At 42.6% G+C, this 27871-nt stretch overlaps 2 protein-coding genes across 2 annotated transcripts; one reads left to right on the top strand and one right to left on the bottom strand.

The window, feature by feature from the left end:
- Positions 1-249: 249 nt before the first annotated feature.
- On the bottom strand, positions 250-6139 carry LOC110986868 (protein FAM161B-like). The gene is made up of 3 exons (XM_022249135.2): positions 4087-6139; positions 3477-3576; positions 250-3062 (listed from the first exon to the last, which is right to left on the bottom strand). The coding sequence occupies exons 1-3, from the start codon at positions 6105-6107 to the stop codon at positions 2739-2741; spliced, it is 2445 nt and encodes an 814-aa protein (XP_022104827.2). The 5' UTR covers positions 6108-6139; the 3' UTR covers positions 250-2738.
- A 226-nt stretch (positions 6140-6365) lies between these two features.
- LOC147795609 (T-complex protein 1 subunit delta-like) lies at positions 6366-23059 on the top strand. The gene is made up of 13 exons (XM_087131581.1): positions 6366-6620; positions 9243-9295; positions 12959-13048; positions 13837-13945; positions 15638-15780; positions 16796-16917; positions 17052-17187; positions 17664-17803; positions 18065-18161; positions 18460-18567; positions 19410-19775; positions 20462-20575; positions 21447-23059. The coding sequence occupies exons 1-13, from the start codon at positions 6509-6511 to the stop codon at positions 21459-21461; spliced, it is 1605 nt and encodes a 534-aa protein (XP_086987707.1). The 5' UTR covers positions 6366-6508; the 3' UTR covers positions 21462-23059.
- The last annotated feature ends 4812 nt before the right edge of the window (positions 23060-27871 follow it).

The raw sequence follows: 27871 nt of genomic DNA, 5'->3' as shown, positions 1-27871 counted from the left end.
AGAATTCTCTTGGCCAGTCATCAGCAAGTGTAAACATTGCAAGTAGTTTGCCGACATTTTCTTTGTGCTTCACCAAAATTATTAATTAAAAAATTAAAATTAACAGTTGCTTGGGTTCTAAAAACCTGAAATTAGTGGATGACCACAAGGTCATTGGGGTTAAAGCACAGGAAATAAAATTACATGTAATAACCAGAAGAAAACACAAATGAACAAAAGACGAAATGATGATGCATTAAAAGACAAGTATCTACTAAGGCGAATTGTTTATTTTTTCGTGAAGCAAACAGCACAAACAATTCAATTTGAACTACAGGAATAGACGAAGCATAAACTCCTGCGAGGATACATGTAAGTACATACACCGAACAAGTGCTGACTGGAGTACACATATCAGACAGATACACTCCATCTGAGGTGAAATCTTGGCTTCCAGATGTTGTTGAAGCTTTATAAGTGATAACATACTACTGTGAGAGGGTATTAACCAGGGCTGAGATCTGAATATCCACAAACTAATGACAACAAGTCTGAGTGCCCCACAGAAGTGTAGTGTCTAATGGTATACAGTGTACATTTATGTTTGCTTAAAGGCATCCCTTAAAATACCAATTTCGAGTGTTCTATATCAACTTTTGATAAAAACAACTTTTAACTCCAGAATTTTCCAGATTGTTAAAGGAGATTGTTGAAAAATCCTGAAATCAGGAAAATCCAGATGATAAAGTCCTTGAATTAGGAAAAGGTGTGACAAATCTCACCCCTGGCTACAACTATGGACCACCAAAAACGTGTTGTTATTGTTGCTGGAGGTTTGTGGGTGATAGCGGTTCACTGTGACAAGGCCCTCCTGCAGCAACTGAGTGTCACCGTAAACCAATGACGTATCAACTTTTTGAAATCAAGACCACCTGAAGTGAAGCCATGGATGCCTTGCAATCCTTGACCGAGTATTAAGTGAACATCTTTTCTGTTCATTCCCACCACCGGTATATTGTGCCAGTAATAAACACAAAGCTTTCCTGTCAAATGTGACGTGGGGGGGGGGGTTACACAGCTCTGTGTGCAAGGCAGGGTGCAAGAGGTAATTTATGTCATGTGGCATGCACGAGGTATTAAATTTTTACTTTGTATGCTTTATACTTTGTATGCATACATCTGCATACAAATCCTACCATCTGTTTGAAAGTCCAGAAGCATAACCATTCTGGCCCAGTACACCCACATTCATTGCTTCAGTATCCGTAATTGGAGATGTACACGTAAGCTGAAAACTAAACACCAAATTTTTTACAAATCACTACTTTGCAAGTACATGTATATAGATCTGAAAAAATTCTGTTACAAGTATACAATTATACATAACTTTCAATATTGAATTTTCATGAAGTATTTACAACTTACTTTCTTGTATACAATTACAAAATTTGTTGCATTTGTAATTCCTGAATTGAAACACTACTGTGTGCAATCACAGAAAATAAACGTATCTGCATATCACTTTTCTATGGATTTGGATGGGAATGCATGCCTTGGCAAACTAGAAGACTTTTCTCTTTTTAAGGCTTACATGTACATACAACAAGTAAAGATTTAGGCACTTTCGAATGAATAACACACAATTTGATACCAGAATGTGTACAAAACATGCATAATGTGCACCTGAATACAATTTATGTTCCCACTAGTAAAAACGCAGAAACTATCCAAAAATGATTTTTGATTTGCAGGTGCAGTAGTTTGTCACCTGACACAGCATACATGTACATTTAGCTGCTTGCAAAACTTCTTGCATAACTTGTATACATGTATGCTTTAGGAATCATAGAAACCTTAATTTACATCTTTTCATTAAACCTACAGGTACATGTACTTACATTATGTGTCGTACTCTAACACTTTTCTTCTGAAGGTGACTTTCTACAATTTCAGTAATCATATACATGTATCTATTCCATCTTTTTCAAACCATTTCAAGTAACCTTTGAACCCTGGCATGTACTAAAAATATGGAAATGTTAAAAAAAGCCAGACCTTGTGGGATTGTTCTACGATTGAAGGAAAAACCCATTACATGTATTTGAAGGCTAGCAGTGAAAAAAAACAATCAGTGAGTTTACAAGCAATGACGAGTTGGAGATGAAACAAAGAACCAAAGGAAGAGGGCCACATACCATGAACACAATTGCTTTGCTAAAATGACATGCTAAAACAGAAAGTAGCTGTTTGCCAATCACAAGCAATGCATATCAAATGACATATTGGCTGCTAAACCTGTCTTTACCAGAAAAATATTTGTTTAAGCTTAGCAACTTGTCCCTGCTAAGCAGCTCAGTACAACAGACCTCTGTACTGATGACACCCATACTTTGTGTGTACTTTTCCTATGCTGCCCAGTGGACCTTGGGCCTGATTGGTTATGTAGGAAAGTGTACATGTAGAGTATGGCATCATCAATGCAAGGCCCTATTGACCAAATGGCTATCAGCATATCAGCCCTCAAACACTGAATGTGTAAAGTTTAAAGGCAAAAATAGGTCATTCTGGCACTGTAAGATTTCATTATTGTGCTGAGGCTGTAATCAATCATTTGGGTACACGGAGGACTGTGGCTGCTATGTGCAAGGTGTGACATTTGATGCCAACTAACAGTGGTGTGTCATCTTCTGTGACTTCATTTTTCTCATACACATACCAAAGACCACAATCATCAGCTCTTGCCAGAAGCCCCCAAAATCCTACATTTCAGCTTCCTCGCTATGAATTGAGCTGATGGATCTATTTTCATCATCGTCCTCCTCGTCATCAAAGTCGTTGTCGTAGCTATGGCTCCCTCCCTCCTGGTGTGACCCCATTCCTCCCTTGGCACTGCCTAAAGACACATCCACATCATCTTGTCGGCCAAAGGTCAGATCTTCGTCGCTGTCGTCAGGATAGTCGTACGACCGCATGGATGCCTGGGTGATACTACCACGCCCTTTGCGAACCAGGAATTCCTCATCCAAGCCTGCATCTTGCAAAGCCTGTTGGTACTTCTTCTCAGCCGCTTTCTTGGCGTTGACCTTAAGTTAGGAAAAGTGATTGTATATGAGAATTAGTTTGTTAACCAGTTTTCACTATCAACCCATTAGATCTTAGACAGCTCTGATGTGCTCAATCGTTAACTCCTTATATAGCTAGAACACTTTCCTGGATTTTTGTCTTTGCTTTTTAACAGCACTACATTAAACTGCTGCTTGATGCAAAGAATTGCTTCAAAAACAAACACAGAAAGACAAACTGTACTGCAAGGCCAAACATAAAATAGTTGTGTTTCTGTGTACCCAACTTAACCTAGAAAATCATGCATCTCTTTATTCAAAAGAATCCCCCCTCAGAAAAAGCATTCAGTCTCCCCTGAAAAAAATATTGGTTCTGGATCAATATTTTTAGAAATGACAAGATTTAATAACTGAATGTCTGTGACAAGTTCTCACCTGGGATTGTCGTTCAAAGAGCAGCGGTCGAGATTCCACCCTTGACATCATTTCCTTCAGCTGCTGCTCGTATTCAGCTTGTCTGGACTTCCCCGCTTGGCTACAGATAGAATTGAAGCAATATACCAGACAACTGATTGGCCAATACTGTAACAAAAATGAAGCACAATGGTCCAATGGGCCCCCAATTTCTTTTTTTATCTTTCTGAAGAGATTAGATGCAAACATGACATACATGTATGTCTAGTACTGCTTGTTTAACAGTGGAAATGGTAATATATGCATACATTGTACATGCAGCCCCCCAAAAAGTACGACACAATGGAGTCTATTGATCATGTACATGTATGTATGCAGCCTATTCTTCTTTTGACAGAAACTGGAAACTATGAACAAATTTGTCCCCTTGTTTTCAGTTGAAAAAAATCTTTTCACAAACAAAAGTTAGCTTCGATAAAAACTACATATTTTAGTGTAAATCCTACGGGAAAATCAATGTCAGCAACATTTGCACAAAGGGAAGGGAAGGGATACCGGTAGGTGCATGCCTTCATTACAGACCTTCTGGATATCAACCCAAAACAAGTAATGCCCAAATTAAATGTCTTACATGTAATTCTGCAGCTTGGTTTTACTGCTGACAGAAAGACTCTCCGAATTGTCGTTAGCTAAGGCCTTCCTGGTGATGAACTGCTTTAGTTTCCTGTCTTTGATCCTTTTCTGTCTCTCCCTTTCTGCCTCTTCTCTCTCCTTCTCTGCTTTCTCCCTGAGGGCCCTCTCTGTGACGCTCTTCCTCATTTTGGATGCTGCTGTAGTCTTAGCTGGGATCACATCTTCCGAGATGTTAAGAGAGCTGCGAAGACTCAGTGACTTGGAGCTGGATCCCCTCAGCTTCTCCTTCCGCTTTTCTTCCTCCTGCTTCATTTCATCCAGGATTTTATTCATCTTGGACGGGATGCGGGCTGTGCGTAAGTTGAAAGGCTGCACGACTGTGGGTTCCTTTTCTCGCTTCTTGCGTTGCACTTCCTGTTGAAACTGCCGGTACAGTTCGTCATAGTCGGGCACTTCACCATTGACCTGTGGACGGAACTTGTGTTCCGTGGTGAGAAAGGCCATCTTCTCTCGACTCTTAAACAGCTTCTGCCGCATTTTTCCATCAGTGTACTCCTTACCACGGTGCTGCATGTTTGGAGGCAGTGATGACTGGCGCAGCATCTCTTCTGATCGCATTTTGATCCGAATTTTTCTGTATTCTTCCTCCTCAAGGATCCGGTCGGATACCGTGGGGTCAAACACAGACTTGGGGATCTCTTTGGCTTTAAACTGTTTGGGCTTCTTTCCTTTGGCCTCTGTTAGTGGCAGTGACTGAGATCTGCGGTGTTTCTTCTTCTCTTCTTCTCGTTTCACAAAGCTAAATGGCCTCTGCTGTGACAACAGGCGGGTTTTGCTATTCTCCCGATTATTTCTGCTTCGTTCGATGTCTCTTTCTTGGATTTCATCATACAGCGGCATAAATGTGTGCACTGGCGCTGGTGTGGCCTTAAACTTTCTCTGACACTCTGCCTCCTCCGCTTTTTCCTTCTCAGCCAGCTCTTGCTCCAACTCCAAACAGGCTCTGGATTTGGTTTTCTCCTTCGTCGCTTCTCGCTGTGTCATCTGGAAAGGTTTTGGAATGGTGATTTTGGGGGACCACTCCTTGGACTTGACACTCCCTGTGCTCCTCACTGATGATGCTCTTGAGCTGCTCCTTACTCGAGGAGCATACTCTTCCACAGAAAAGTCATCCCACATCCTATCTACCATGTCTTGGCTGGTTGAGTAAGGCTTTGACAAATTTTGGGTCCTTCGACTTTGAGTGCTCATGTTGCTGACATCCAACTCTGATCCACTTGTGTCTTGACCACTGTCACTGTTCCAGGTGATATCACTCCAGTTTTCTGTTGGCATGCTGCGGCGTAAACTTCGTCTTGACTTGCCTGCCCATGCCGTTTTAGGGCGGCCAATGGGAGGCTTTGCAGACATGTCCTTCACATGATCCTTCTTTGCTGACCAATCATGGCTTTTTGTGAACTGTTCAATTTCATCATCAATGTGACAAAGTTTGTGGTCTCCAATGTAGACAGGCCCAGACTTTGTAAAGGGTGGTTCCTCAACTTCAATATTACTTCCTGGGACATCGTGTCCATTCAATGTCAACTTTTGATCATACAACACTTCCAATCTATGCAATGTCTTCCTGTGTTCATCCTTCATTTCTGTCAGCTTCCTGTAAAATTCTTCATCAGTGTAGGAGTCGATGTTGTCTTTGAGGCTTTCGAAAAGCTGATCAGGTTGTAGTCTCGAGTGTTCGTCTTGATTGACAGGCTCACGTTGACCGCCGTCATGGCCGTCTGAATAATCGTGGCCATTGTCAAGATTGTGAACATCGCCGTAGCCATAACGGATGCCGTTTGGGGCAGTATCGTTCACCAATTCTCTTTCTTCATCTTCAGTCCGTTTTTCACTGTATGGCTTGAATGAGCCTCCTCTCTCAGTGAAGGTGGCCGCAAGCCTACTTCGAGGATTGATCGGCAGTTTGACACAAGAATTTGTTAAAGCAGATAAGCTGTGGCCGCCCAATGCAGTTGCCATGTTGGTTTCCACCAAAGCTATTCGAATTTAGGAATTTTATTAATAGTGTTATTGCAGGACAAATATCATTTCAGTAGGTAAATATTTTTTTTTAGATAGTAGATTAAAAATCTTTTGCTAACTTTATAAAGCTGTAAATATTTTTTTGGTTGATATGAAACACAAAAGGGACTTTTGTTTCGATATAAATTTAATTTGTGTGACAAAGACTGCTTGTTTTCGAGAACTATCGATGACCTTTGACTTCAACCTGGGTACTGGGATCGTGTGCATTTGTCGGCATGATAACATCGTGCTTACTCGAACAGAACGCCATTAAAATCTAAAATTATCTCACGGTTAAAACTTCATCAACGGTTGTTCTTCACCTATTTTGAAAGAGGAGAACTTGGACGATCGCCATGCCTGAAGTTAAGTTGAGAAATGCAGCAGGACCTGGTAAAAGTCCGGGTTCATACAAAGATAAAGAGAAGCCTGGGCAGATACGCGAGTCGAACATATCCGCTGCTAAAGGTGAGCAACCCCTACATTAAATTACAAATAGTCATACATGTAAGACTAACTAAACTTACTTTTATTTCTGAAGGGAAGAAGGCATCCCTGACTTTCTTAGTTTGTATGTTTCTGCTCATGCTTTACAACTTTATGGTACCCCCAGAACTGTGGGGTCCGACGTCCGGTCGCTCTCCTCTCCCACAAACCCCCCCCCCCGAAAAAAAAGCCCTTTTCGCAATGGCATAGCCGTAGGCTAGAGTAGATGCATGGCGTTTAACAGGGCATTAACAGCGATTCCAATCGAGTTGTGTACCCATTGAAATGTTTCATTTTCCCCAAGAGTTTTCTGTAAGATAGTTTACAAACATGACAAACATATCTTTGTTTTGAGTATCAAGAAAGAAAAGGCCAAAACCATGCTGTTTCCAAAAAAAGGTGGTTCCTGATCAGTCTCTGAGAGTCACGCGGTTCACACGTGTAATTGCGAAGACGAGCCGCGACCAAATCGTTGACTACGGCTGCGATGGATACGCAAGACAGGGAAATTGGCTACAGCCACTTTCCGTACATCATGTGTGCAATTCTTAGCTGCGCTGGTTGAAATGGCAGTTGGCTGCGGCGCGCTGGGGGTCACTCTGACCAATCATAGGGCTCGTCATTATTTATGCCAAAATTGAAGGAAGACAAGCAGCAGCCGTTGGATGCACAAAGCCGCTCAACAGGAACCGTCCACTGTGCATCAGCAAACAGCACGCTCACATGCACTGGTATCAACAGTTGTTACTTGTTGGATGGTTTATGCCAAGAATCTGGGATAACAATTGTACTACTGCAGTATTAGTGCCGTTTACAAGTTTAAGCTTTAAGTTTAAGGCTAGGCTAGCCCAGGTTGGACGTCATGAACGAACGTAGATTGTTCACAAATCGTGACGGAATGCGTGGAGTTTTGCAACATTTCCTGCAAAATGCGTTGTCTTCGGCCGCATTGAGTAATTTCAACACAGCACTTGTGGAATTCGGGAGAGGCCTACAAGGTACATGTACTTGCAAACGATCATTTGGACTGTCTTCGTCAGGTAAAAATGTGAGGAAAATCCGTTGACAAAAATTTCGCACATTAGGAGAACATTATACCCTGAATGTTAGTCGCAATGCAATGTAGATGACATCCAACCTGGGCTGGCTTAGGCCTACCACCATGTTTACCAACTGAACTTGGCCATGTCAACCTGTCGACTCGGTCTCGGGGGCCATGCTATTTAGCATCAACAAAGCGCTGGCAAGTTATTAAAGCATATATGCTTTTGTGAAGAACCGGGTACCCACCATCGGTGGTTCCACATTCAAAGAGCTGACTCCAAACATCAAATCCGAGTCCCAGTCACCGCTCAGCACCCATGAGTGACAACTCCAAACATTGAATCCGAGTCACCGCCACTCCCGCTTGCTGTACATGTAGCAGGGCACCTTTCCACACAAGGGAAAAAGTGTACACAAATGAACTGTAAAATACCCTTGTGTCTAGGTACCAAATCACATTGGTTATTGCACGTGCACCAAAAGGTTTTTTTTTTCAGACCAGTCGCATAGGGTTTGTGCTCGGGGTGTCAAATGGCATCCGTATGTGGAACTCAATCCTCCAAAATCCTCAAGCTTTTAAATCAGCATTCGTTGTCAATCCCCTTATATCCTCCAGTTTTTCAATCAGTATTCATCCTCAACCCTTTCAAATCCTCCAGCTTTTAAATCAGCATTCACCCTCAATCCTCCAAAATCCTCCAGCCTTTAAATCAGCATTCATCCTCAATCCTCCAAAATCCTCCAGCTTTTAAATCAGCACTCATCCTCAATCCTCCAAAATCCTCCAGCTTTTAAATCAGCATTCATTCTCAATCCTCCCAAATCCTCCAGCTTTTAAATCAACATTCATTCTCAATCCTCCAAAATCCTCCAGCTTTTAAATCAGCATTCATCGTCAATCCCCTTATATCCTCCAGTTTTTCAATCAGTATTCATCCTCAACCCTTTCAAATCCTCCAGCCTTTAAATCAGCATTCATCCTCAATCCTCCAAAATCCTCCAGCTTTTAAATCAGCATTCATCCTCAATCCTCCAAAATTCTCCAATGTTCAAATCATCATTCATCCTCAATCCTCCGAAATCCTCCAAAACCATCCAGAGGATGAGCTTGTAAGAGGACATGACCTTATTGTAAGAAAATTGGCACCTGTTAAAGAATGTGACGTGCGAAGAGAAATGAACTCTTATACATGTACGATGGTTGGCCGACCATCGTGAAAAAGGAAAACAAGATTTCTCTTTTCTCAAAAACTACAGCATTCAGGGCAGAAATATTTGACAGACTGAGGCTGTTATGTACTTTCAAGTAGGATGTGTCTGGATTATATGGTTGTCCAATTTGGGGGATTTTTACATGTACATGTACCAATGGTGTACACTACCTTTAGTTTTACAGCACAAATGTGTTGTGTTGTGCAGTGCACAACACAACACAACTGTGCTTCTTTGAGGTGTTAACCAAGTGACCCAAAGAGTGACTTCTGCATAGGAGGCTTAAGGTAATGTTTAACTCTGTTATTTGAAAACTAACATTATTGTTTTTTCCTTTGTTGCCTATAGCTGTTGCAGATGCGGTCAGAACCAGCCTTGGGCCCCGGGGTATGGACAAAATGGTAATTAAATTGCTGTCACATTTTTGTTGGAAAATTGAGTAACACTGGAAACTAGCGAATGCGTTCTCATGTTGATTTCAGTTGGCCTGTACAGAAAAGCCGGACAGGTTCACTTTTTTAATCAGCAGAATTGCTTGAATGTCGGCAGAGTTTGATCCCCTTTGGACAGTATTTGTATAATGCTGCCAACAGAATCGTGTAAAACAAGGAAACAAGATTTTTGGCAGGTAAGTTTTGAAGTACAGTGAGACACTACAGATACTGACTCATGAGAGTTATTTGAGCAATAGAAGCTTTGCGTGGCAGCCATCTTGCGGGGTAGTCCTTTTGTTCCACTGCAAATACCTCTTTTGTGCATACCCAGTGGAACAAAAGCACTGGCCTGCAAGATGGCAACTATGTAAACCCCTTATATTTGTACAGTGTTTCTTAACTACAGCCAGTCAACATCGTATTTTATAACACACTGGCGTACCCCCACAGAAAGTGTTCTAGCTAGGACCATTTTAGTTCCGGGTAAATTTTTGGATTACAAAGCATAGTGAGCGCAGTTCTTAACTACTACCAGCCGGGGACTCCGAAATCGGAGCCGTATGGTTTATATGCGTGGCCGGGGTCTCCTAACTCGGACAAAGGAAACAGGGCCCTGTAACAAAAGACCGTACTCCGAACAAAAGACCAGGCTGCTGGGCATGACCGGCATTTTTCACTCTCAAAAGTGGTGATAATCCAGCGTTATTTTGAAACCGTATACCAGGGTTTGGGGTATTTAGAGCAAGCGGATTAACACCGGGGACAAAAGCTCTCCACCACCGCAGCGATGAGCCACACAGCACCGCTGCATGCTAATCTGGCCCCTATTGAAAAGAGGTCAGCAGTGCACTGAGCCAGGTTCGTGAACAAAAGACAGTTGTATAACACCGCACAATCTGGGCTCTGTTTACAAGGCTGCAGGCCTGGCTGAAATATTCGGGCGTCAATGAAGGTCACTTGTCAACTTAGAGTAGTGCCTGAAGATTACTCCGTGCGGCTATAAACGACCGTTAAATGGAATGATGAATTGTTGAAGGATTTTGAAAACGGAAAAAATGATAGTCATGCCGGCCCAGCATCCTCAACGTTGAAAAATGCCTCGGCCCGAAGTGGTTAATGCTTTCTGGTGCTTGAAATAGGATCGAATTGGTACATTTAAATTTTCAGTAATATTTCAGTTCATTTTTTGGAAAATCTGTGCTGGGTGGCACAGCCAATTTCAACCCTGAGTGCCAGGCGGAAATTTGCAGTACGGGCTGGTGCCGCCCGGCGCTGCCCACCGCTGCTAGAACCCTGCCCACAGAGCAATATTTCCTCCAATAGGCCCTGCACAGCAGTCAAGTTCAAGTTAAACACATACCTAAGGATGTTACACAGACTCCATCAACAATGTGTGTGTGTGCTTGCGGATACAGATGGCCAGATAATATTTGCATTTCCTTTTATGCAAACTAGTTTCAACAAACTCACAACCTGAAAAGTATACTCAAAGGTTTCGAAAAGGTAACAAGTGTCACAGTAAAAGGATTCCGACATCTTATCACGTCTACAGTCGACGCTTGGTAATATGAGCTCGGGTAAGACGGGACTCCGGTTTAGACAAGCGTATTTGTGTAAAATGTGTAATACATGTACGAGCTCGAATGTTACAAGATTTCAGTCGATTTTTTTTTTTTTTTTTGGCGCGCTGGCCAAGTGCAAATCTATTGTTATCTGTCTATTTAGCACAAACTTTTTGACGGCAACTTGTCAATCAGCCAGTCCATTCAATTTTGAAAGGCGCTTCCGTAATTTATGCGTGTACAGTAGAACAGCGCTGCGGTTTTCTCTCACCGAATTGAGCCAGTGCTGCAAGAAAGACGAACAGTCGGCATTTGTGGTTCACGTACCCAACGTAGAAATTCTATATGGCGGCTTTCGTACCACCTGATGAACACACACGAGTGCCAAAAGTGCTACAGTATTGAGGACAGTTGTGAACAACAGAAATCTGTTGTTTGATTCCCCCACCCCCCCTAAAAAATTCCCGAAGACCAAAGTCCCGCCAGGAAACTAATAAAAAATGTGTTCTGTAACCAAACACCCAACCCAAAAACTGCCCACCCTCCGTCTAAAAATCGTTACCGGCTCCCCACTGTAACATGAAAATTTCATCCCTTCTGATTTTGACATTTTCTATAAATTCTCAATTTAAGAAAATCATGATTGAAACCATGGTTTTCAGTCCAAAAATGTAAATAATAGGAAATAACAACCACAAGTTTTAAAGAAAACAGTGTATCCCTCGCTAATAATTTTTCACCAAACCCACACGCCTTTCCAAAGTAAAATCCGATATTCGCCCTCTACTGTCCTCACCACCAATAGCTGGTTTCCTCTCATTTTTATGTGCAACAAGTGCAGCTCTGGTGTTGTTCACCAACTAAAATGTTAATATACTTACATTACATGTACTTGCGTGCATGTGGATCTCATCCCGGCGTGCGGGGCCAGGGACATGTCGCTCGAAATCCACATGACTGGTGGAAATTCCACTTCTTCCGTTCTTACATTTGTAATTATTCTTTATTACAAGTCTTTATTTATTAAACAGTATCTCACTTTCATAAACAAACTTTTTAACCGTAACCCCCCCCCCAAGGGTTGCTGGCCCTAACCTTCCCCATTCACATAAAGTTAAACACCCATATGGGACTTTGTGCATAGAGGCTGTTGGACTTTGTTTTTCTGAGGTATGCCAAACCCAATGCAAAAGCCAGCTGTTATGGGCCTACCAGACCTATCCCCACAGAATGAAACACTTTACTACTGTTTAATTCTGTGTGGTTGGGGAAGGTTGGGGTTAAAATCAAATTCATGTAACAAAACAATACTATGTGCCTTTAAACAAAAAGTTATGCACACTTGTAGTTGTACACATGTACGCTTTATGTACGGTCAATTGGTGATATGTACATCAAGCAGGACGGCAGCTTTTGTGTAAGACGAGGTCCGGACGATATGAGCTAATTTAGTAAGTCCTAAGGCCCTCGTATTAACAAGAGTCGACTGTATAAGAAAAAAAAGTGGTTCATATCCAGCCTTCTGCAAAAAACAAATATTTTTTCTTGAATAGTGGAGGCTGTCATCTTTGTTTTCTAGATTCCTTTCATGCAAGCAAAATAGCAGCCAGTTGGGTTTCATGAGCTCAGAAATCATTTGAAGTAAATTTGACATTGAGTATTTAGGAGGCCAGTTAGTATTGTATGCATCTTATTTACCAATGGAAATGCACATCGTATTTGTTGACATTTGTTAACCCTAACCCCGTAGGGTATATGTAAAATCGTATTGAAAGTGGAGGATTTGGGACTGTTAGGGATAATGGTAAATAGATTGACCCTTTTGGAACCACTGAATGCTTTCTGAGATTTTGTACAGTCACTTAATATATGACTTATGGGGCCAGCAGAGGGTTTAGTTTGTAAAATGTTGAAATTATGGTCTCAATGCGATCAAAATTCAGTGGGCTTTATACTAAACTTTGTTCTGAGTGTGACTGTTCATAACTTGAAAGTGGCTGCGTGTGAAGAGATTTGATTTCCTGTGTATTGGCATTTGTTGTAATTTTGCACTCGGGTACATCTACAGATACAGAGCGCCAATGGCGATGTAACCATTACCAACGATGGAGCCACTATTCTCAAGCAGATCCAAGTACTCCATCCAGCAGCCAAAATGGTAAGTTGTCGAACTGCTTCAAGAAACGCAGGGTTAGATGTAGTCACACAAACAGGATTGATGGCCTGAATTAATGAATGCGAACCCTAGGAACCCTAAATCTTCAACAATCCTGCTTTGGACCCAACTATTCCTAAGTCCTTCAAAATCCTCAGTGCTTTGACGGATGAGAGTGCGGGTTAGTGTTCGTGCATATTTATGAACTCATGCATAGTTACGAGCTTGGGCTTTTATTACTTAAATACAGATTTGGGATTTGAAGTGAGATCGCTTTGCAGAAAACCGTTGTGAGATTTGTGCAAGTGATGTTGAACACAAGATCCAACTCTTAGTCACCACTGTGTGATGATGTGCTGAGAAGCTGTAAATAACCTCTGATGCACAACAGGTCTCAACTAAATACAGCCCAAAAGAAACCTCCAGGTGTATTTTGAAAGGTGTGGAAGTTTTAGGGTTAAGGAGGTTACTGACGAAAGAATTAAGGAAGTTTGGGTTTAGCATGCTGACAGAAAAATGTTGGAGCTTTTTAACTTGTCGTAAAGCTCGTCTCCTGCCTTCCATAAGGCAGTAATTTAGCCACCTATATTGCATTGTGAGTTGTGTGGAAAAATGCCCCTCAGCTGGTTGGATTCAGCAGACAGCCATTGCAGGCTATTGTTTTTGGACACACAGAGCGACCCCAACAACAGAGAGATGCAGACAAGCAAGCTGCCACTCTCATTGCTCTGTCGCGTAGTGTGAAAGTCTTGTCGCTTGTTGCTGTTGACTGTTCCCTTGTTCCATTTCAGCTTGTGGAGTTGTCCAAAGCACAGGACATCGAGGCCGGAGACGGTACCACATCTGTGGTGGTCATTGCTGGTAGTCTCCTCTCAGCTGCCTCCAAGCTACTCAACAGAGGTACTTGTATCATAGAGGAAGGACACAGAAGGAGTTGCAACTCAGGCACTTCAAAGTGTTCAATGATGGTCGCCGCCGAGTCAGACGAATAATAGAAAACATTCCAAAAATGCCTGATTACTGCCTGCATCTTAGCTGGACAAGCGGGGCCAGTAATATCCTAGCAATACTTGCAGTTTTTTGCTTGCAATTAAATACAAATTATCGCTGTTACCGAGAAATAGGGAGAGAAAAGGTACCTGACATTAGACCTACTTTTGCCATCGTAAATAAAATGTTTAAATTTTGATACACTGTTCCATTATTCATGCAGAGTTTGTAATTTTATTCTCCTCCGTCCAATACATCAGTGTTCAAAGAATTGTTATGAATTTGGCTAAGACTGGCCAACAAAATGTTCACTACTGCTGGAAAGCTTAGTTCATTAGGAACAAAATGTGCTATTTCATCACAGGGAGTGATCGTGAAATCTCATAAAGTACGCTTTTGTACAAATGCTATAATAAAAATGATTCAAACAAGACACAAAATCTTGTAAACAGCTGTGCTATTTATTCCCAAAATAACTCCAGAAGAGAGAGCTCATTCAGGACAATGACTGAACATATAGATTCAGGGCACACAGCTTAATGCAAGCAACTGGGCAAGCATTAAATTTGATGTTGTCATGAGATCACACCAAGCAACAACAAAGGCGTGAATATTCAATTTCGTATACCTCGGTACTTGGAGATTTAAGGATGCAGATTACCATTGACAAATTGCGACGGCGATCATAGGGTACAAAGGGGTTTCGTGGTTGTGAAACAGATAATGCGTAGCAAGCATTCGCTGTGCTCTGGTTATGGACATACCAGGCATGGTAGAAAGCAGTAATTGGCCAGATGTTTCAGCCCGGGCCGTTCAAATACCTTCTGTGTCCTCCCTCTGTGCTTGTATGGGACAAAATAGAAATTGATGAAAACTATTCCGTACTAGGGACAGAGCCCCCATGCATTGTAGAAATCTTAAGTTCTCATGCATTGCTGGTAACATGTATAAAATCATGGTATTAAGCTGTATTAAGACTCATGTCGGTTCAAGCAACTGCCATGGATAATGGCTTGGAAGATCTTTTAAAACGTAGTTCCCATAAAACCAGTGAGATATTTCCTGGCCAGTTTATTCTTTTCGAGCACTCTTGAAAACATCTGAAAGGATTTTCACTTGCCAGGATTCAACACGTAAAAAGAACATTTTGTTGTTGGGAAACAGTATTTTTTGTTCAGAAAGAAGAGGGGGAAGGATACATGCTGATCCTCTAAACCTTTTGGCGTCGAGGTTCTGTTCCTCTATCGATAATCCTTAATTGAATTCGATGCTGTGTCCTCAGTGAGACGATGTGCAAATGATGCATACACAAGATCCAACTCCTAGCAACCACATGGTGGTTGCATGCGGAGAACTACTCCAAGGAACCTCTGATGCATGTCATCATCTCACTGGATGGTTGAGACACATGACTGGCGTTTGCCTCCAGGAAATTGTCTCAAAAATGTTAAACAAAAAATCCAACAAATTTGAAAAGTGAACTGGACCAACTTAGAATTTGATTGAAATTTAAATTTTACATGTATGTTTTTGTTGTGTGAATTGGCCTATTTTCAGGTACTAATTTGTGAAAAACTATTGTTTCATTTATATCCGTCTTAGGCATTCATCCCACAACTATCTCAGAGTCCTTCCAACGAGCAGCAGAGAAGGCCGTAGAGATCCTGGCAGGCATGGCCACACCAGTTGATCTTAATGACCGAGAATCTCTCGTGAAGAGTGCCAGTACGGCACTCAACTCCAAGGTGAAAGCTTCACTTGAACTCACCAAGCTTTTTTGCACTGAAATTCACTTCCGTGTAGGATACCAGACTGGAACTTTCAACAAACATTAAGCCCCATGTAGAGAGTATTTGTTGGGTTCTGCTTCTCCAGCCCTTCAAAATCTTCCAAAACCTGTTTGATTCCGGAGGATCAGGTACAATCAAAATCACATTAATATGCATTGCCGGAACTCTCACACTTTTGAGCTCATGCATATTCATAAACTTGGATGGCTGCTTCCACTCAAAACAAAGTTGTGAGATATGTGCAATTGATGTGAACACAACATTCAACACTTACTCGTCACTATGTGACGATGTGCTGATCTCTAAGGAACCTCTGATGCATGTTGGCATCTCACAATTTTTTCTGTCCATTCAACTTTCGAGGTACAGTCCCATATTTGCAGCTGTCCATAAAGTAACTGACAAAGTTACTATTCAAATGTACACTTGGTTTTATATGGATAGTTATGAGACCAAGCTCCTTGTTGAAGAATTCTTTCAGGCAGACTAACTTTCAAGAAAGATGGCCATTTTCAGTGATGTGTCTAAAGACACACTATTCTTAGAAATTGCCGTTGGTAGTTAATTTTGAATGCGGGAAAGCATGCTCAGTCATTGACATGATGTACATTTGCACGCTGTTGTTACAATTTGAAAGTTAAGTTTGCAACATTGTGTAGCTGTAATAGGCTGGATGAGAGTGTGTCTCGGAAGCTGAAATTTGATGCAATTCAAAACATGACTGCAACTTTGGTTTGAAGTTGAGATCCTAGAATGTTGTTTTTCTGGAAATATATAGTATTCACTGAGCTCAAACTTCATAAGGTTTGTTGTAAAGCATGTTTCTTTAGATTTTGAGCACTTTTGTTGCCTCAAAACAAACATAATGTACAAATGATAAATAACGGACCGTATTTCAACATTGTCTAGCACCGTATGATTTATTTTTAAAAAGCATGTAAACAAGAATCCCTTTGTTATTCACTTGCAGGTTGTATCCCAGTACTCGGGCCTGCTCGCCCCTCTTGCTGTGGATGCTGTGTTGCGCATCGTCGACCCCAAACAACCCAACACTGTAGACCTGAGGGATGTAAAGATCATCAAGAAGTTGGGGTGAGAAAAAAAACGAAGAAACTGACCCACTTGAAAATCAAGTAAATTGATCTAATGGAACACCCTGTTTCAGTGTGCAAGGTGTGCGAAACTTGTCAAAGATTTTGAATCCAGAATCTGTTTTGTGTATGCAGTGGCACCATTGAGGACACAGAGCTGATCGATGGCTTGGTGTTCTCCCAGCGGACAGCCGGCAGCGGTGGACCAACAAAGGTGGAGAAGGCCCGCATTGGTCTCATCCAATTCTGCCTTTCACCACCAAAGACAGACGTAAGTCATTTGGTTGATATAAGTGGGTCTTTGTCAGTCATTCTTATAGTGCAGCCCTACTCATTAGAGTCTTCACTGGTGTGCAGAAACTCCTGTTTGTGAGCTGAGATGCGTCTGGTTTGAAATTTGTGACAGCTAAACAAACAAGTTTGTTTTTCCTTTGTTTTGGCTAATGGACATTCAGAGTAACTGAGCTGTCATGACTGTTTAGATTTAACTGTTTTTAGCAGTGATGGAGAACTAAAAGTGAACTAGGTTTAAGGGGGCCAGTCATGTTAGCATCGTGGCCCCAATGGTTGTCGATTTTAGCCATGACTTGAACATCCCAAAACCTGTTCTGCATGTAGGCTGTGTTTAACTGGAATGAAAATAGAGGAGCTGTCCCATAATTTCAGACAAAAACAACAGCCAGTACTGAAGGTGAGTGGTTCTTACATTGACCTCTTTGTGGTGCATGGTTTAACCACCTTACCCAGATGGACAACCAAGTGGTGGTGTCCGACTATGCCCAGATGGACCGTGTCTTGCGCGAGGAGAGAGCCTACATCCTGACCCTCGTCAAACAGATCAAGAAGGCTGGCTGTAACGTCTTGCTCATTCAGAAATCCATCCTAAGGTAGGCGACTGACTTCACTGTTCCATCTCCCTTGCAGTTGACCATCTTTGAACCAAAGGGAGGCTGCACCAGTAGAACATTGACTCATTTCATCATGGCCTCCTCAAGCTATCATGCAAAAATTCATTCAGTGAGGCTTTCAGCAAAGAAATGCCCATTTAGTTTGTGAAATGGAAATTGTGTTCAGAAGAAAAAATATGGTCGCCGATATCTACAAAAGAAGATTTTTTATGCATTGACTTTACAACTGGTTGTTTCTAGGGATGCCTTGAATGACCTGGCCCTGCATTTCCTGACCAAGATGAAGATTATGGTGGTCAAGGACATTGAGAGGAGTGATATAGAATTCATCTGCAAGGTGGGTGGTAGAATTACTTCAATTGGGGTATTTATGCTTGTACGGATACATTTGGTCCTATGGGGGCATTATTACTGTCTTCATGTGGTCTCAATAGGGGTGTGAACACAACTAATTTTGGGTGGGGCAGTACTCCATCTTAAGTTCTGTGCCACGAGATCCCAGTCAATCTGTTCACTGGCGTTCTGCCCTTTGAGGTCTCAATCGGGATATTGCTCAGAGTGAATTTCAGTTGAGGCCATTTATATACAAAGCTGGGGATATTTAGCTCAGTACGTGTGTCTACTTGTTTCCCTAGACAATCAACTGCAAGCCCATTGCCAGTATAGACCACTTTCAGCCTGAGATGTTGGCCAGTGCTGAACTAGTCGAAGAAGTGACGACAGGAACCAGTAAAGTTGTCAAGGTAACAGGATCAAATCTTCTGTCACAGTTCTGTGCAGTTTTGTCATTTTAGTAGTACATTATAGAACAGTGAATTTCGATCAGCTGTTGTTTATGCCATTTGTTTTTGTCATTTTAGTAGTAGATTTTAAATCATTGAACTTCAATCAGCAATTGTTTATACCAGCATGGATGAGTTTTGTGGAGTTGGTAGTCACCATTGTACTAAGTACACAGAAGACTGGCTCAGCATGAAGTGCATTTTACTGGTACCCTGCTGATCTGCAAAACAATATAAACATGCAGAGTGGTATTTTTAGCTTAGCTGGTGTTTGAAGTTGGACCAATATTGAATTCAACACTATGAAAGATCTATTTATTGATTGGTTGTCTCAGATTTTCTTGACAGTGAATGTGTTGCACCAAGTGATTTGCTTCATTGTATGCCATCAAGGCATATTTTTTATTTATTAAAGCTCTTTTAATTAAAGTCCTATCAGTTATAAACAGTTCTGCCGAAGGGCTCTAGGGCTTGGGGTGCAGGTAACGAGTTATTAGAGTTTGAAGGTAGCAGAACCCACAAAATCAGGTAGGGACTGAGATTCCAATTCACGATTTGTCCTTGGTGGCATTTTAACCTAGATCATCGAGTTGGAGGCTGATAAAGTACTATTAGGCCAGTCTTACCCCCCAGAGGGTTGTGGTTGAGTTGATCACAAGGAACAGGATGGGCAGTTGACATGTGATGAACTTATAGTTACATCTGATGACTTGCGAAGGGACTCAAATAGAATTGCCAGACTTCACCTAATATTACAGCTGGCGTCTTTATCTTGTTGTGTTTTTTTTTTACCATCCCCTCAGATCACTGGAATAGCAAACCCCGGCAAGACCGTGACTGTCCTGATCCGTGGCTCCAACAAGCTGGTCTTGGAGGAGGCAGATCGCTCCCTGCACGATGCCCTCTGTGTCATCCGCTGCCTGGTGAAGGAGAGGGCGTTGATAGCCGGCGGCGGCGCTCCCGAGACGGAGGTGGCGCACCGCATGACGCAGCACGCCCACAGCCTGACCGGCATGGAAGGCTACTGCTTCAGTGCCTTTGCTGAAGCGCTAGAGGTTGTGCCCTCCACCTTGGCTGAGAACGCCGGCCTCAATCCCATTGCGGTGGTGACAGAGTTGAGGAACAGACATGCTCAGGGTGAGAAAACTGCTGGAATCAACGTGCGCAAGGTACAGTGTCTGCTGATGGTTGTCTTTGGGTTCAGTTTTAATTCAGAACTGGTTAATTTTTGTCCCGTCAAGTGAGAGATGTTCTAGTTCTTTCTTACATCCTGTTGCTTTGTATATTTTACATAGGTTCATTCTCATTAGGCATTGTGCTAAAGTAAAGACCAAATTATTGTATTAAACTTTTTGAGTTTAAATTTAGAACTGGTACGTAAGTTCCTGTGAGTTTATACTCACCGGTTCTTTTAGAACAACACCTCGTCCAACAGAGATTGATTCCATGGTGTATCCGCAAACCAATTACTCATCTTCCTGTGAATTCATTGTGGCTTGAAGTGGCTTAAAAGGAATTCAATATCAATTTGTCTAAAACCCAAAATAAGAAAGGTTTTATTCAACTGATAATTATGTGTCAAATGTCCACAACTCTAGGTTAATCATGATGGCAGTAATCTACTGTAAATTTCTTTGTAATGGCAACATAACTAAATCTGTTAAGCTGACTTTCTCTTTTAGTGATACAGAACAAAGGAAAAAGATTCTCGCATACTAATCTCGGGCAGATACAGTTTGATGAATCTTTTCACAAAGATCAATTTCCCACATTGCCTCTTGTATTATACTTGTATGTGCTTTGTACACCACAGTTGCTTCACCCTCTGCGTTTCTTGCTTATTTGCATTTTGTAGGGAGCTATCACCAACATCTTGGAGGAGAACGTAGTGCAGCCATTACTAGTATCGACCAGTGCCATCAGGCTAGCAGCAGAATGCGTCACTAGCATCATGAAAATAGACGACATTGTAAGTAGTAATCCACCCCCCCTCTCAGCACTTCAAACCAGCATCGGTAACTTGGTCATGCCAGTAACAGGTTCATGATGCTTTTTGCTTGAGTGAAGGAAGAGTTCTGACAAGAGTAGGACTAATTTTGCCTGTGGAAGGATATTGCAGGTCTGCTCATGTCCTATTCAGTTTCTGTTGACAATTTTTGGTTCTTTTCAAATTAGTTCCTGCTTGGGTTTATCTAATGACTTTTGTTTTTACATGACACCCCCAAAACAAGACACCCCTTGCAAATTGAGTGTTTTTGGATTCATTACCCTTGTCAAATATCTAATTGACTTTTGTAACCGTGTGTTATACGTTACTTCCCCCTCCCATCCAAAAAATAAACAAGATTTCCTTCTGAAATTTTAAAAGAAATATGGGTGATTCACAATGGAGGGTGTTATGGAAAGGCTTTTTTGCAGTGCATTATGGGATATATAGTCGACAAAGTCTCCTTTGCTACACTGCGCTGTGTGTGGAAAACTTGAATTTTTCCCACGGTTGTGTATCTTGGTTGAAAATCTGAAATTGCTGTGTTGCGAATGGGTGTTAGGTAGTCAAAGTGATGGTTTTGTGTGGTGCATGGAATGTCTCAAATATTCCAAAATCACGTATGAAGTGTGCTTAATTGCAGCAGCGTGTCAACCGTAAACTTGAAAATGGCCTGTCTTCGCCCCTGCAGCAAACTCTTGGTAGCGCACTATATTGTGAATCGCCTATATTGATGTTTGTGTCTGAGAATATAACTCATAATTTTAATAGTTGTGGCAGTTTCTATGGCATTCCACTTGAGGCATTTTCTTCCCGTCTTTAACTTTTATGTTTTTTCATTTGCGTTTTTCAGGTTGTTACAATGTAGAGCGGTTTATCTGTGAAGAACTTCAGTCCTAAATTAAGATATCTATGTGGTAGCTGTTTCACACCCCTGTGCTGGCTGGCAAGACAAGGAACAACCATGTTAGGGTTGGAATGAAATAAACTAGTTGAGTGTATGGACAGTCTCATCACCAGCGAGGGTGGCTGTGCTCGTGTGCGGCAGTTTATTGTCGACGATATATGTCATGATTTCCACAGTTGGAGATTTATATTGTACTGCTCCACCGGGGAAATGTGGTCTTCGTTGTGCTTGGGGATAGTGCTTTATGGAGCCGCATTTCAATAATGCGAGACCTACACTTTGGTCCACTTAATGTGGATATGTCAGGTTCCATAAAATGTTACCGACTGCATGTTTCCCTGTGTTACCTTGAATGTTTCTTCACTGCAAATTCAAGCGTCAGAGAGGAATTTGAATTGTTGCATTGCTATGCGTGTTGCTCTCACCAGAAAGTTCAGAGTCTCATTACTTGTCTTTTTGAAGCTGCGAATTTAATTTGTTGAGCATGCAGAAAAGCCATGGCCAGGGTAACACGCACTTTGAAGATTGAAGATTTAATGCGGATTAATCACCAATCTTCAAGAAAGATGGTCCATTAGGTATGCACTACCTCTAAATCTTTGGCTTATACTGCAGACCTTGGCAACATTTTGGAATATTTGTAGTCCATCGCTCTATTTGACTGACTGAAAAGAAAATATACTCAAGAAAAATTTGTCAGACTAGGTTACTGTATCAAATTTACCGTGGTGGACGGAGGTTGTTAAATTACCGCAGCATGATTGAATATTTGTGTAGGCTCAAACCTGACCTATACTTGAATTTTTGTGTGTAAAATATGTAACTTACACGTGCAGTAGTAGAGGTACATGTAGTTGATAAATGATACCTTGATTAACCCTCCTTTTGCTGTAACCGTCAACAACAGTAAAAAAATTCCTTCCACTTGATTTCCCCCAGTACATAGACACGTATGGCAAATTTGACTGATTTTGACTGAAATGACAGCTGTGTCAAGAATGTGTCTTTGCATAGGAGGGTTAATACCAAATTGACTTTCAGAAGTCAATTTTAGTTTTGCATGGAGGTCAAATGCATCCGCACAAACCATAAAAATATTCCACCCCAAACATTTGATATTTCTGCTGGAAACCCTCGGGACTACCAACAGAAAACATTGAAGTAAATCCAGTGGCATGTTTTTTTCACCGAAAGAGAAATTGGAGGTTGGTTTGTGCACTCTTCAGAAATTTGCAACAACCCCACATTTATTTGGCAGTGTGACATTCGACACCATTAGTAGAAAGTCGTCAGACTGTACATTGGTAGCATTCTGGATATGTGCTGCAAAATTTAAGCCTATGTTTACAAGAGTCTGAAATACAGACTGGTAGATATCTAACCATGGCATTTCAAAGGTGGGGGGTTGGTAAACGTGCATGCATTTTTTCACACTGTATTTTATGGAACTTTCAATATCGGCTATCTTTTTGTGTGCAAAAGGTTTGATATATTGAGTGAAATCTGTGAGCAATTGAAAAATAAAACTGGGAAAAAACCCAAGCATGTGTACAAATTGATGCAATGTGTCCTTCCCTGAAACTCACCGGCCAGCAGATTCCAATACATGTCATCACCGCACTCATTGTGTAGAGAATTGAACATTAAAACGTACTACTCGTGTGCATCCAAATTGTTAAGTAATATTTGAGGCTTTGCATGGTGGAAGAGACATGAAAAAATAGGTTTGCAGGTTAAAGAACCACACCTCTCCCAAAAGAGATTTACTACATGGTGTACCTGCAAACGTATTTTTCATCTTAATTGTTGGGACACACGTGGAGGCTACATGGCAACCCTTTGGATCCTCAGCTGTGCCTTGGCAGTATATCAAGTCTAGTTCGGTAGAGAATCCTCCCCCACAGTAGTTCAGGAGAGTCTGCTAGGGAATACCTACATGATGCCTTTGCCATTCTCTAAAAACTTGATCAATTGTAGCGCACCCTCTTGCTGCAATGCAGCATGTCCCTGCTGCTATTTTTGGCATTTTTCGGAGCACAAGGTCTGAGCCAAACTTTGGAGGACAGGCGGGTGCCAACTGTTTGGATAGGTTTTTCCTAGCAGACTCTCTCACACTACTGTGGGTTAGAGTCCACTGCCACTCCTGCTGCCAAAACAGTTGCTACTTCAGCAGAGTAGCACCAGATCCTGGAGGATGGTTTGCAAGGGTACACAGATTGAGAGAAAAAACTCTGATTAGTGTCTATAGAATTTCTTGAAGAGGAAGAAAGGGGAAGTGCTGAAAAGTCGCCTCCGGTAAGGGTCCTTGTGGACAAGATTGTGTTGTCATGGGAGCAGTCTCAATTCAAGACGTCACTCAGGTAGAAATGAATGGTCAGGGTGTCTTCTGGCATGCCGCCCTGCAGATGTCCTCTCTTTGGACGCCATGGGTTTCATTGTCTGAAGAGATCAGCTATTCAGGATTGGCAAACTTGATGGTGGATACAGGCCATCTATCTATAATGTTCGTGCTTGCTGGCCGATGAGGTCTTACTGAGGTAATGAAAGAGCTGAGATGTTGGACATTTTGGCTTCTCAGCCCTGGCCAAATACCATTTGAAAGTTCCAATGGGACACCATGGTTTGCCATCACGAGAAGTGGAGTGTTTTGTGATGTTGAGAACAAGGATGTCTGGTGGGTGGAATCATGCCCATTAGTTCTTGGCGAGGAAGCCTAGGGCTAGGATGAAGCAAATTCCATTGGGGCTCCCATCTGATGTGGACATCTGCGACAGAGTACGCCTGTAGTTTGCTTCCTTGGCACGAAGTGGTTACTCTAAGTAGAAAAGCTAGGTTTACCAAGATGTGTGATAATGAGGCCTCACTGAGGGGCTCGAAGGGATGACCCATGAGGTGCTGAAGGACATGAGACAAGTCCCAAAGGGAATGATCCGTGTTGAGGGAGAACCGTGGATGGACATGCCACAAAGGAAGTGATTGAGGATGTTGTCCAATAGAAAAACCATCGTGAACAGTTCTTTGTGAAGAACAGTAGTTGTGTCTAGTTGCTACCTGTAGTCCTGAGTTGAATAGGTACATGAAACAGAAACAGTTATAGAGGCCTCAGTTGGAACCACACCATGAAGTACAATGTTGTATTATGTTGCAGACTTTGTGAGTTGACTGGCGTTGACCTCTTGCGGCCATTTCAGCAGCATGGATAGAAAAGCCTGCTGCACGGAATGATCATTAGACAATGGACTGTAGGTCAGGTGAAGAGCTGCTGGCTTTGAGTAGAGGACGTTGGACTTGGGTTGGAGAAGGTCCGGTCTAAGTAGAAGGATAAGAGGGACTTGTACTGACAGTCTAGTCAATCAGGGGAACCAGGATTGGTGAGGCCAGAACAGAATGACAAGAAGAACATGGCAATGCTACAGTTCGATCTTGAACAGCACTGCTGGGATTACGGACGTTGGAGGGAAGTGTAAGCAAGCACCCCTTTCCAGCTGATACGGGAAGGGAAGCACCCAATCCAAGTTGGGACACATCAGTAGTTGTCACCTGAGGATCTATCTTTGGGAAAGAGAAGCCGCAACTGAGATGGCTCCTGATCAGCCACCTGCAAAGGTGTAGGCAGATGAAGTCTGTTCTGGGAACTAGAAGGTTAATTGGGTCCCATTCGGGTTGGAAGTACCCCATTAGGTGGTGCTCAGTGGAGTGGCTTCATATGAAAACAGCAAAAAGGTACCAGGTCCATCAGGCTTGCTATCAGGCCGAGGAGATGTAGCCATGCTCGGACTGGGGTCGATTGGCAGGATATGAAGAAGCTGATGCATTCTGGGAGATTATTGATGTGCTCCGGTGTTGGTGTGATGGAGCCTTGGCGAGGTTGAGAACCGCACCTAAGTAAGTCTGACTCTGGGTAGGGGTGGTCTCAACTTTTTGTGGTTGATTAGGAACACTAGACGGCTGGTAAGCTTGTAAGGTGAGTGGAAGCTGCAGCCTCGTCTGGAGATCTGCCTACAATAACCTAGTCACTGAGGTATTGGAATATCAAGATGTCTAGCTAGCATAGGTAGGCAGCAACAATTTTCACCACTCGGGTGACAACCCTCGAAGATGTCGAGAGACAAAATGGCAGGGCTGAAAATTCAAAGGTTCTTCCGTTGTAGATGAATCGAAGGAGCTTGCGGTGTCGTGGGTGGATCGGGACATGAAGGCAGGCATCTTTCAGATCCAGTGACGATGTCCAGGCTGGAATCGGCAGGGACTGAGTGACTGTTTGGAGAGTCCCCATTTCTGCTACCCCAACGGGGTAGCAGAAATCAAAAACATGAAGAAAAACATGAAGAATTCCTGACAAGTTGGAAAAAGCCTCGTGGCTGTGCCACTCGTGCATGTGGTCTCTGGTCCAGCCACTTTCCAGTTAATACACATACACACAGCCGCAAAGGCCCTGACGAAAGGCTTGCCAGGACCTTGCAAGTACTGTAGGCGGCCCCTGATAGTTTCGGGATCGGAGAGCCCAGACAAAGCTTTCTAGTCATCGAATTAATGGAGGTAGCACTGGGTGTTCCCCTCTGATCTGCATCCCTTCTGTGCTGTCTGAGAAGGGAAAGGCAGAGTAGAACTTGACTGGTGTACAGGGGACGAAAGGAGCGAGTGGAGTTGTCACCAGTGTCTTGCATGGGAGAGGACTTTGTACGTTTATGTGCAAGAACAGTCTACAGGCAGTTCAGGAAAGTTGTTGCCGAGGATTCCAGTCTGGCTGCATGACGTTTGAAGGATGGGCTAGATTCGGAGTCCTCCGACTGGTGACAAGGCAGGCAGACCCATGACTTGAATCATGTCTCTCTGGAACTGATGAAGACAAGACTCCGCAGGGTAAGGCTAGCAGCGGAGTCTGTGTCTTTGTCCCGACAGACACATCTTGAAGATCAGATCATGGCTGGACCAGGTCTTGTTGCGTATCTTGCATGACATTACATAGTCATTCTACAGTTCACAGAGTTGGGAGGAGGCTGTGCATGATGAGCATAAAAGACCGATTTGGGGAGATTATTGCCCCTCGTCCTTGTCACGTGGCCGGACCACCTGAGTTGTCTCTGGGTCAACATAGAGCTTCCACACTTGGGATAACGGCATGGTAGAGGACTTCAACATCAGGGACCCTGTCAGACCAGTATTTCCCCATTATTGGCCTCAGCTGTGTCATCTGAACTCTCTGTAACCACTTTGTGTCTTCGGTCAAGGATATATGTTTCTGATGAGTCAAGGAGGTAGGTCAGAACCACTTCTCTGTAGACTTTGCACTAGCTGGCCAAGCTGATGCCCGTCTCTTCTACACCAAGGCTGGAAGTTTCCATAGGTGTTCTGCAGAAACTGCACCAATGCACTTTTCAACCTCTTTTTAGACTGTTGTCACTTAAGACTGTACGTGCTGCCAAGTTATGTAAACTGCTTGAATGCATTCAAGCGGCTACCATTCAACATCATGTTGGGTTCAGGGGTTTCTGAGTTGCGGGGCGTTGAAGCATGACTTCTGTCTTTGTCGTATTAATGGTGCGGCTGAGGCTCCAAGCAACAATGTGGAAGCTGTCCAATATTCTCTGCAGGTCAGCTTCAGGTGAGCAAACAAGAACTGGGAAACCGAGTTGTAGGCAATTCAGAAGGCAGCCCCTGTGTGCCGCTTGGTTGCAGCCCCCCCAACACACGGGTATCAGCCTATGTCTTAACATCCCAGTTGAGTGGTGGTTCATAACAGTAAATACAGGTTAAATGGCCATGCCTGGCCCTGATCATACTGTTTTTGAGTTTATAAATTAGAGTTGCCGGTATGACCCTATAAAGGTACTTTGTAGCAAGATTTCCTCACAGAGTCAACATAGGATAACCTGGAAGTGCAGACACACAGGAAAGAGAAATACAAATACACATATGGGTCATGAAGGGCCACAGGAAGGGCACAGGAAGAATAACAATAGGGAAATGAATCACAACAGAACCGACAAAAATCACTTGAACAAGGGAATGACTCATAAATAAGGGGAAAACCGACACAGCACAATGAAAAGGAATTTATTTAAAATACATTACAGTTGATCAGGTTTAACACAGATGATCTAGCAAAACAGAAATCTCTAGAAATTCCAGGATGCAAAAATGACATGTGCCATAAGCAATGGCACTAAGAAGAAGGATAAACATTGCAGTGGCACCATGCTGCATTGTAGCACTAGAGGGCACACTACAGTTGATCAAGATTTCACTGAATGGCAAAAGGGGTGGAAGAAAATTTGCCAAGGTAGTGGCTGTTTGGACAAGATGAGCACAGTGGACTGTGCATGTTCTTATAGTAACCAGACACAATTAGGTGCACGCAATGCACTGAC

Source organism: Acanthaster planci, unplaced genomic scaffold, assembly GCF_054643075.1.
Source record: "Acanthaster planci isolate LZ-2023a unplaced genomic scaffold, COTS_SCS Contig2, whole genome shotgun sequence".
NCBI lineage: Eukaryota > Metazoa > Echinodermata > Asteroidea > Valvatida > Acanthasteridae > Acanthaster > Acanthaster planci.
Note: the sequence above shows the minus strand (reverse complement) of the source record. Positions and strands in the feature narration are given on the sequence as shown.